The 12,211-nt window shown below is 35.4% G+C and overlaps 2 protein-coding genes across 2 annotated transcripts in view; both read right to left on the bottom strand.

Annotated features, from left to right (window-relative positions):
• LOC115217920 (small conductance calcium-activated potassium channel protein 2-like) overlaps positions 1–3,948 on the bottom strand; it is a 196,857-nt gene extending 192,909 nt beyond the window's left edge. The window contains exons 1-2 of the mRNA XM_036507777.1: positions 3,878–3,948; positions 2,461–2,596 (exon numbers count right to left, since the gene is read on the bottom strand). Of these exons, the coding sequence (XP_036363670.1) occupies positions 2,461–2,596; positions 3,878–3,948 (207 nt within the window). The remainder of the gene's footprint in view (positions 1–2,460; positions 2,597–3,877) is intronic.
• Positions 3,949–11,306: 7,358 nt separating this feature from the next.
• The window catches only part of LOC118765568 (flocculation protein FLO11-like), a 107,801-nt gene continuing 106,896 nt past the window's right edge, over positions 11,307–12,211 (bottom strand). Inside the window, exon 4 of the mRNA XM_036507776.1 lies at positions 11,307–11,342. Coding sequence (XP_036363669.1) covers positions 11,307–11,342 — 36 coding nt within the window. The remainder of the gene's footprint in view (positions 11,343–12,211) is intronic.

The raw sequence follows: 12,211 nt of genomic DNA, 5'->3' as shown, positions 1-12,211 counted from the left end.
TATGTATGTATGTATGTATGTATGTACCTACGTATGTACATATTTGCATGTATAGCAGATAAGAGATGATTAGTGATTATAAATCCAATGTTGTACATCATTCAGCATTCTTCTGAATACTGGCTACGAAAGTGTATGTGTGTAGAAACCATCCATACGAACTCAGATTCCAGGGCTGATAAATTAATTACAGAATATAGCATAAGCTGCAGAGTTTGTGATATTATATTGGATTCTTTAGTTATGTGTGTTTCAACACCACACATGGAATATTTATATCATCAACATAAATATGAATACTGTGAAATTGTAATATTACAACAAAGTATAAGTAAGCTATATGTGTCTTATCAGGCAAAGGTTTAAATGTATTACTTTTGAACCATGTAGTGATGAAACACATGTAACTAAGGAATTGAAGATAATACCATAAATTCCACTCTTCATATATATATATATATATATATATATATATAATATATATATAACATATACATATATATACATATATATACAATATATATACATATATTATATATGTAAATACATGTGCCATATATGTGTGTGTGTGTATTCATATATATGTATATAGATGTACACACACACTCATGCATACACACATATATAAACATATACATGCATGGATGTATATACATACACCCACATATGTTAAGATTTTTTTAGGCATTATATGTATGTGTGTGTCTATGTACGTGTGCACACACATACACACAATATACACACACATAAATATATATACCTGTATATATGTGTGTGTATATATATATGTATATGTGTATATATGTATACATGTATGTATATATGTATATATGCTCAGCTATAATAAAAACAATTGTACATTATTCTGATGAGTAACTCTATACTTATTTAAAGAAACAAATTAGTTTTTCTTAAACCAAAATATTATTGACAATGACTTTGAAGATTTGGCCAGCTAAGCCATTGCCGGATTGCATGTATTGAAGTTAATCTTGGCTTTATATAAATCAATTTTTGAAATTAAATTTTATTCCCATTTTTATATACACAGCTTTTATAATGCCCAATTTTCACATATACATAGGCCTAAAATAATATATTATAAAATACCCATGTTTGAAACAGAATTGAAGAAATATTTATAAACACATTGAACAAACTTTGCCTCCATAAAACACAAAGGTTAAAATTCCTACATTTTAATGAAATTGCTTATAGAACAAAAAACTCCAAGAGAGAAATATATTGACCAACAATTCTTACACTTACCCACATCCTCTTGATAAACAAATTTCTATACTAAAAGCACCGTGACAGACAAGACTAATAACCCACACCTCCCAAATACAAACAGGAAATACCCTAAATAACAAGAAGCAAAGAAACTGACCAAACAAAACATACCACTTACTTACATTCTTTTGTGAACCCCTAAAAAATTCCATTAAAAAAATGTTGACACACATAATTGTTAAGTTTATAAGTAATGGACTAGACCTTGAACCTTTGAGATTTATATTTTCAAAGGAAAGGAATAAATACAACAAAACCCCAAATAATTAAGACTACTGGCACATCCAAGACCTACCCAATTCGTTTTTGTGAATCACTGGAAAACAATCCTATGACTTGAAGGAGACACGCCTAAACATACCTGCTTACAAAGACCTCCAATGATGAACAAGTTTTATACAATAACACAATTGGAAATTTAATCAATAAAAATTTCTCCATGACACCTTTCTATCACAAGCCAACTTACAACCTAATTTACTGCTCCACTCAAACCCAAGGAAGATTTTAACCCAACAAAGACTATGTAGAACCAAGATTAACTTCAATGCGTCACAGTCTGATGAAGGCTTATCTGACTGAAACTTTGAAGTGTCACTATCAATAATATTCTTGTTTTATAGAATAATAAATGTATATATATATATATATATATATATATTATATATATAAATATATATATATATATGCACATTTATGTGTGTGTATGTAAATATATACATATGTATGTGTGCAAAGCATGCATGTACACATGCACACATATACAGTATATACACGTACACACAGGCCACATATATGTACAGACATCACAGAGAGAAAGCATCAGCCCACAATTAACCATGAGTCAAGCTGAGATATGCTACACTTGTAGGATATAACATGATATAAGGTTCTCTCTCTCTCTCTCTCTAGAAGTATATTATATAAGACACATATTGTATAATAATTCCTGTATGTCAATGTTCTTTCTTAATTATATAACATAACAAGATACATTATAACAAAGATATCTTAATTCTATATATAGCAAAAGAAAAGAAAACGAAAAACAAAAACAAAATAAAAGTAAGAAAATAAATGAAAAAAAAAAGAATAAAAATCGCAATTCTTGTTGTTTATTACTTTGTATCAGAAGTGACATGTAGAGATAAAGTAAATCGTACTCACCATAACCCCTGTTGCTATTGCTATAGTCCGTCCACAATATGTGTTTGGCACAATATCACCATATCCAATAGATAGGAATGTTATAGATATCATCCATAACGAATTAAGGATATTGGCATGTTTTGTATCGTGGTAACTGAAAGGAGAGACAAAAGAAGAAACGGTAATTATTTTGGTAGATATCAGCATATATGGAATCGGTCAAGGAGCTTGTTATATAGTATTCAGAAAAGACAGAAAACAAAACAATGGAAGAAAGACAAAATTGAGCTGGCATTGCTCTATAGTTAAGAAGCTCTTGTTCCCAATCATGTGGTTTTGGGTTCAGCCCCACTGAGTGGCACCTTGCATAAGTGTATCTTCTACTGTAGCCCTGGACCAACCAAAGTTCTGCAAATGAATTTGGTGAACACAAAACACAAACTGTGCATAGAAATCCATTGGACATCCGTCTGTCCATCCATCCATCCACTAAATTACTAGTTACTAGTAATCTCTCTGTCTCTGTCTGTCTGTCTGTCTGCCTGCCGCGCTGTCTGTCTGTCTGGTCTCTCTCTCTCTCTCTCTCTCTCTCTCTATATATATATATATATATATATATACACGATATATATATATATATATATATATATATATATATATATATATATATATGTATATGTATATATAGGTATAGATGTGGCTGCATGTTAAGAAGTTTTCTTCCTTAGACCACCTTAGACCTCGATGAAAATACAGCTTCCAAAATATGTAACTTTATTGATGTACACAAGTTTGTCTTGTCTGAGATTAACAAGTTGGGCTTGGGTTCCACCAATGGACATGACTTTGGTCTTTTCAGCACTAATCCCCAGACCTGCTTCTGCTCCCAAATTACATAGTCTGTCATGGCCTGCAGCGTATCTCTGATGGAACCTAGTAATGCCAAGTTGTCTGCGAAATCCAAATCCTAGCCCTAACTACTATTCCTAATCCTTCATCTCCTGATCATCCTTCCACTGGAACTCTCCTCCCTGTGCATGTCTTCCCTGCAGTTGTTGGTCCCCTCTTCTGCAATAGCTTAAAGGAAACAAATAACAGAATCAGGTTCACTGGTGTGGGAGTGAGGGGAAAAATAGGGAACCTTCTTCAAAATCCAACCCTAGACCTCATTGTGATGGGAAGTTAAATGAGTGAATGTCAGAGTTATACCATTGGGATTTTGAGTCTCTGGTAGGGTCACCCAAGGTAGACAGGTTTGACACTGGCAGTGCTAGGGCCACAAGCCGGCTAACTGTAAAGGAATGGAGAATTCCAGGTAGTGTCTGCTGTAGAATCTGATGGCTTCCTAGTGGCATTGGATCATGTCTTCAGGTATTCTGCGGTGAGAAGGTTTAACATGAGGATGACCTGCCACTGGTCATGTATGGTGTCTTACAAATACAGGTAGGAACTGTTTTTGTGGACTTTAATCATCCCTTGAAAATCCTGTGAACTCACCTGTGACATGGTGAACTCAATAGGAGCTGGTTTAACCCCTCCAGGGTGAATGCCACTGTGACAAAAGCAACAAGAAAAATAAAGAAGAGGGAACAAAGAAGGATGTGAAGGAATAGAAAAAATGAAGAACTAGAAAAGCACTCGGAGAGCGCAGACCTCCGCCAAGCAGCTCATTTCCACCCAATACATGCATGCTGAAAATCACCCAATTTCCCAAACCAACGCTGGCAAAATCATAACTCCTTGGCGGGGGTAAAAAAAAAAAATTACACAGCCTTATGATTTTAAGAAAAAAAATCCCTTTTAAAAACAGGAATCATCTGAAGCAGTTCACAACCACCAACATCATCATCAGCAACATTGTCATTGCTTCCTCCTCAACCACATACACCACCGTCAATGTCATCATGATGGTTACCTTGACAGTCACTTTCCCCATCACAACCAGTATAACCACTGAAATACCACCATCACACAGCTAACACTATCATCAATACCACTATTACCTATTTCTTTATTGCCCACAAGGAGCTAAACATAGAGGGGACAAACAAGGACAGACAAAGGGATTAAGTCGATTATATCGACCCCAGTGCATAACTGGTACTTAATTTATCGACCCCGAAAGGATGAAAGGCAAAGTCGACCTCGGCGGAATTTGAACTCCGAACGTAGCAGCAGACGAAATACCTATTTCTTTATTACCCACAAGGGGCTAAACACAGGGAGGACAAACAAGGACAGACAAAGGGATTAAGTCGATTATATCGATCCCAGTGCATAACTGGTACTTAATTTATCAACCCCGAAAGGATGAAAGGCAAAGTCGACCTCGGTGGAATTTGAACTCAGAATGTAGTGGCAGACGAAATACCGCAAAGCATTTCGCCCGGCGTGCTAACGATTCTGCCATACCACCATCACCTCAGCATCACATATCACACCACTCCTGTCGCCATTATAACCACCGATACTATTTTATCCTCCTCCCATACTTATCTCGACCATCGTCATCATCAACACTGTCTTTAAACAGCAACGCCACCATAGGTTACGTGGAAACGATGTGTTTTCAAGGGAGATAATCAAAGAATGTAACATTGTAATACTTCATGTAAAGTAAATATAACAAATGGAAAATCCTTCAAGAATCCATAAGAATTCCCGAATCACTACCAAAATTTCATCATTTGTTCCTTGTGTCATTACCAACTTTTCCAGCATCTTTCATCAAATACCGTTTGCAACTTTTTGAGTTATTTTGCCCACAGACGGACAGACAGACAAACCAATGCTGATGAAAACATGACCTCTTTCCTTTGCGAAGGTAATAAGGAAAGGAAAAGAGAAGAGAAAGAAGTAAAAGAAACAAATTAATGATGGCAATAAAAGGGATGACAGAGAGTAAGGAAGAAGAGAGAGAGAGAGGTCAGTGAATTGAGTGAGAGAATGAGAAAGAGAGAGAGAATGACAAAAGACAGAAAGAGAGAGAGAGAGACAAAAGACAGAAAGAGAGAGAAAGAGAGAGAGAGAGTGGGAGACTTTGTTAGAGAGAAAGATATAAGGAAAGATCTATGAAACTAGAATGTGAAATAGTTGTCCAATAATTGCCAGAAAGAGATACACACACACATACATACATACGTACATACATACAAAGATACACATATATATACATACATACATACATACATACACATATATATACATACACACACATTTACATACATACATACATACCATATACATACATAATACATACATACATACTTACATACATACATACATATATATATATATATGTACATATCTATATGTATATATGTATGTGTGTATGTGTACATATGTGTATATATATTTATATATATATATATATATATATATATATATATATATATGTACACATACACACACACACACGCACACGCACAGACACACATGAAGTATGTATGTATATATGTATATGTGTGTGTATGTTAGAATCATTAAAATGCTAAGGATAGTGCCAAAATTTTCAAGTGAAACTGTTGCTAAGTAGTAAATGATTCTTCTCTGCTTGGTGTGTCTATGTGTATGTGAGTTGTGTAGGCATGCATACGTTTCTGTGTGAACTTGTGAATTTGTGTGTGTGTGTGTGTGTGTATGTGTGTGTGTGTGTGTGTGTGTGTGTGTGTGTTGGGGGTGGGGAAGGGTTTGGTTGAATATTCTGCAAGTAGATTTAATGACAATATTATAACTTTGGTTAGCGCTGAAGATACCAGAACAATTACCTCAAAGTGATGGCAGGAAGAAAAATCTGGAAATAATCTTTTACTAATTAGGGTATTTTAATGAGGAATGGCTGAATAAAATTGAATGGTCATCTGAGAATCAAGAATGATTATCGTGGATGATATAATGGTCAAGTTTTAGATGCTAAAACAAAACTCTTTTTTACTTACCTATCTACCTACCTACCTGCCTACCTACCTACCTACGTACCTACATACATACATATACTCTTATACTCTCTTACTTGTTTCAGTCATGTGGCTGTGGCCATGCTGGAGCACCACCGTGAGTCGAGCAAATCGACCCCAGGACTTATTCTTTGTAAGCCTAGTACCTATTCTATTGGTCTATTTTGCTGAACTGCTAAGTTTAGGGGATGTAAACACTCCAGCATTGGCTGTCAAGCGATGTTGGTGGTGGTGGTGGTGGTGGGGGGACAAACACAGACACACAAACATATACACACACATATAAACAATGGGCTTCCTTCAGTTTCCGTCTACCAAATCCACTCACAAGGCTTTGTTCGGCCCGAGGCTATAATAGAAGACACTTGCTCAAGGTACCATGCAGTGGGACTGAACCATAACCATGTGGTTGGTATCGAAGCTACTTACCACACAGCCACTCCTACACCTATGTTAACATAAAGCTGAAGATCAATGAAAAAGAGAATAACTACGCTGACCTATTGAGAAATCTGCAGTTACTCTACCCAGATTACTAGTTCAGGTTTATACCTGTAATTATTGGGGCTCTGGCATATGTAACACACTGCCTAAATACCAATCTTGAGAAATTAGGCTTCTCAAAATCAGAAAGGAGAAAGCTAATTCAAAAACTACAGATCCAATCCCTCACTGGAACTGTGAAAAATCTGTAAAACTTTCCAGAAGCTTACCATTTAATGATGTATGAGCATGTCTAGATATGTAACTATATGCATGAGAATACCTACATAAAACATATAACTCTGTACATGCATACATACATACATTGTGTGACCTCCTTCGGTCATGAATGACCATGGAATTGCACCTAGAAAGTTACCCTCCGAAGCACCAGTCTGGGCAAGGTTGTTTATGGAAGACCAGTAGTTGCCCATGTATACCAGCCTCCCCCTCTCCACACCACCAGTGTTATCCAAGGGAAAGGCAAAGGCCGATACAGCTTGACACCAGTGACGTCGCAGCTCATTTATTAACGTGCAAGTGGCTGAGCACTCCACAGACACGTGTACCCTTAACGTAGTTCTCGGGGGAGATTCAACATGACACAATGTGTGACAAGGCTGGCCCTTTGAAAACAGGAAGAAAGAGTGAGAGAAAGTTGTGGGGAAAGAGTACAGCAGGTTTCACCCCCCCCCCCTGCAGATGTCAGATTAGAATCTTCCTCTTCCTAGGGAGATGTCAAAATGACCACCAAGGATACCTTATTCCTGGCTGTAAGATGGCTGTTGATTCTAAACTCATGTAAAAACATGCTTGCCTCTGGAGTCTGAGAAAAAGGGTTCTGCAATTTCTTGCTGAATAACCTGTACAGGTGATTTTATAGGTTTTAGAAGGATCAAATGATTTTATTGGTTTTATAGGGATCAAATGTTGTGTTGCACATTCAGCTTCACCAGCTTCACATAATCAGTTCATACGTGTATGAACGAGAGGCTTTGTACAGTTTCTCTAAGTATAATCACTCAAACACTATTAATTGATCCAGGCCTATGGCAGAAGACACTTGAATGAAGGGCAGAGAGCTGGCAGAAATGTTAGCACGTCGGGCAAAATGCTTAGCGGTATTTCATCTGCCACTATGTTCTAAGTTCAAATTTCGCCGAGGTCGGCTTTGTGTTTCATCCTTTCAGGGTCGATAAACTAAGTACCAGTTATGTACTGGGGTCGATATAATCGACTTAATCCCTTTGTCTGTCCTTGTTTGTCTCCTCTATGTTTAGCCCCTTGTGGGCAATAAAGAAATAAGAAGATGCTTGAACGAAGTCCCACAGAGTGGGACTGAACCCAAAACCCTGTGGGTGTGCAACAAACTTCTTAACCGCATGGCCATGACTGTGCTTTTCATCATATTTGCTTTATCAAAGAATATTTCAACTGAGAAAGGCCAAAAATAACTTTGAAATAAATGGTCCATCATCAAGCCTGCCAATGCTTATATTGGAGATGCCAAAATTTGTGAACTTTTCTTGGCAGAAAAATGTCCTATTCTCATGCAAGAGTATAAATTACTCGAGAAAAAAAGCCAGAATTATTGTTGAAGTGTAGACATAAAACAAATATCGTCGCAACAATATCAAAGAGTTAGAGCCGGATGGTCAGGCAATAATTTTAAGAAGCAATCAGAAAGAATTAAGTAAACATCACGAGAAAAAGTCTGATAAAATTACTTTGTGTGTGTGTGCATGTGTGTGTATTTATGTGTGCATGTGTGGATGCATGCATGTAAGTGTGTGTGCATGTGTATATATACATGTAAATATCTGTATGTAATTTTTACATACTGTATATGTATTTACACACATACACAAACACACATATGTATGTATATATGTATGCATGTATACATATATATATATATATCTATATCTAAATCTATATCTATATCTATATATGTACAGAGAGAGAAACAGAGAGAAGAGGGAAATACATATGTATGTATATATGTATACACACACACATATATATATATCAATATATATGTTAATGTATATGCATGGATGTTTATACATATACACATGTATATATATGTGTGTGTATGTATCCATATGTCTACACATATGTTTACAAATATGTATATGTGTTTATATGCATGTACTTGTCCATATACATATGTGTGTGTATATATATATATATATATATAAGAACATATATGTGCATATAACTATACATGCACATATATGTGCATATGTACATGCACACACATACACAAACACATGCACACACAGAAACACACACACACATTTCTGTCTGAATTTATTGACGTGGGAGAAGAAATTAGTCTCTACATGTTGAATAGTTTACATATGTTAATTTGTTCAGAGCTTAGGTTTTCCCCTCTATCCCTCTATCACAGTTCTGAATGAAGGACTTAGGTTAATGATAAACTCAGATTAATAGCAAAGAGAGACCTAGCTTCAAACAGATTAATACAAATATTATCAACATGATTATATATATATATATATATATAAATAAGGGTGAGATCGTTAATTTAAATATCGATCTTATCAGGTGGCCAGCATGGGAATAAAAACCTTCAAAGGTGTAATAATTATTATTAAAAAAAAAATAAGGGTATCTAAGATATACCACCGTGCTGGACATAGCAGCCAAAAGCTGCCACTACAACCAGATTAATTGAACATTTAATATGGTTTTAGAGTCAGGTTTTGGATGCTCTTTCCAGCGTGGTAGTATCTCTTAGCTACCCTAAATTATAATTATATATATACACACACACATACACACACACACACACACACACACATACACACACACACACACACACACACACACATACATATGTATAATAGGCGGCGATCTGGCAGAAATGTTAGCGCGCCGGGCGAAATGCGTTGCCGTATTTCGTCTGTCGTTACGTTCTGAGTTCAAATTCCGCCGAGGTCGACTTTGCCTTTCATCCTCTCGGGGTCGATAAATTAAGTACCAGTTATATATATATATAGATATATATATATATATATATATATATATATATACTTTGAACACCAAGAGGAGAGTGGAGATTTATTCACATCCAAAACTTTTTTATTAAAATGTTTTCTATAGCATATATAACATTGGCCAACATATGTTTCTGCTGCAGCAACTGCACACTGCTCTGTATCCAGTCCCACAGGATATTTTCATTTCCATTTGTATGACCACATGCCATCACAGCTTTGTGGCTGAACGGCATTTTTTGTGATGTTTTGTATGTTTTGTTCTGTCACGTTTGTTTCTGTATTGTCCTGTTCATTAATTAGCTATTCCCAGTGGCTTTTTGCCACTTGATTTGTTTGACTAAACACTCAAAGTCGGTGCCCCAGCATGACTGCAGCTCTCTTACTGAAACAAGTAAATGATAAAACATGTGGTGGCCATGCCTGGATAGGCTTGCATGATTATAACCATGATGATACAAAACAACAAACAACCACAACAACAAAAACCCCTACTTTGAATTCAGAACCCAAAACCCAGTCTCTGGTAACCCCTATCTGTAAGTCCTCAGCTGTTTTCATTTTTAATTATTTCATAGACAGGGCCATTTATGGTTGTAGTTAATAAATATAACGAACATTGGTCAATAATGAAAAGGAAAGAATTGATTTTCCCATTGCAAAGTCATTTGCTAATGCCGCAGGGTTTAATACAAATATCCAAAGAGACATTTGCTGCCACAGAACTTGGCATATCTCTTATAATGACTTGCTTTCTTTATTATTTTCCCAACAAGCTATCACAAACAGAATTTATTCATTATTTTTATTATTTGTTGATTTTTTATTACATTTTGTTCTCCTGTCTTTTGTTGCTTTTTTTTTTTTTGTCTGCAAGTCAAATAATCTTTCCTTGCTATCCATAGTAACAAGAACTGTGTTAACAAGAAACTCAGTAAAAGGACATAAATGATGCCAAACCATTATTGATGACAGAACTGCTGTCATTGAGGTTATATTACAGAAGTTACTTATCCAACTCCATTTTTCAAACGCTTTATGCACATACGTAGGTGAAGGTGTGGCAGAGTGGTAAGAAGCTTGCCTTCCGACCACATGGTTCTGGGTTCACTCCTACTGAGTAGCACCTTGGGCAAGTGTCTTCTACTGTAGCTTTGGGATGACCAAAGCCTTGTGAATGGATTTGGTAGATGGAAACTGAAAGAAGCCCATCACATATATATGTATATGTATATATTTGTGCTTGTTTTTGTGTCTGTTTGTCCCTTCACCATCGCTTGACAGCCGATGTTGGTGTGTTTATGTCCCCCATAACTTAGTGGTTCGGCAAAAAAAGCTGGTAGAATAAGTACTAGGCTTACAAAGAACAAGTCATGGGGTTGATTTCTTCAACTAAAACCCTTTAAGCTGGTTCTCCAACGTGGCCACAGTCAAATGACTGAAACATGGAAGAGAATAAAAGAATAAATGAATACACGGGCATGTGTGCATGTATGTATGTGTGTAGTACCTTTTTTGTTTAAAGATGCAAGCTCAGGTAGGCAGGGCCATCCTAGCAACACTGTAGGGCCCTGAGAAAATCAGTGCCCTTGAACATATAATATTTCTTTATTGACAGCAAAGTGCAGCATTCATAGATCACAGTTGGGCCCCTAAAGCTGTGAGGCCCCTTAGGCAACTGCCTAGTGTGCCTATACCATAAGATGGTACTGGGCATGTACACAGAAGCTTCATTTGCAACCACAAGGCTTCAGGTTCAGTTTCACTGTGAAACACCTTGGACAAGTGTCTTCTACTATAGCCCCAAACTGAAAGAATTATAGATCTGGAAACTGTGTGAAAGGAAACTGTGTGGAAGTCCATACATATTTATATACAGTATATAATGAAGCCCATCATATACATACATATGTGTATACACTATACAATGTATATAAATATGTATATATTATATAATGTATATAAATATGTATATATTATATAATGTATATAAATATGTATATATATTATATAATGTATATAAGTAGGTATATATATCATATAATGTATATAAATATGTATATATATTATATAATGTATATAAATAGGTGTATTTATTATATAATGTATATGAATATGTATATATAATATATAATGTATATAAGCAGGTATATATGTTATATAATGTATATAAGTAGGTAAATATACTATATAATATACATAAATATGTATATATATATTATAATGTATATAAGTAGGTATATATACTAATGTATATAAATATGTATATATATTATATAATGTATATACATTATGTGTGTGTTTTTA

The sequence above is a fragment of the Octopus sinensis genome, linkage group LG12 (assembly GCF_006345805.1).
Source record: "Octopus sinensis linkage group LG12, ASM634580v1, whole genome shotgun sequence".
Taxonomy (NCBI): Eukaryota; Metazoa; Mollusca; class Cephalopoda; order Octopoda; family Octopodidae; genus Octopus; species Octopus sinensis.
Note: the sequence above shows the minus strand (reverse complement) of the source record. Positions and strands in the feature narration are given on the sequence as shown.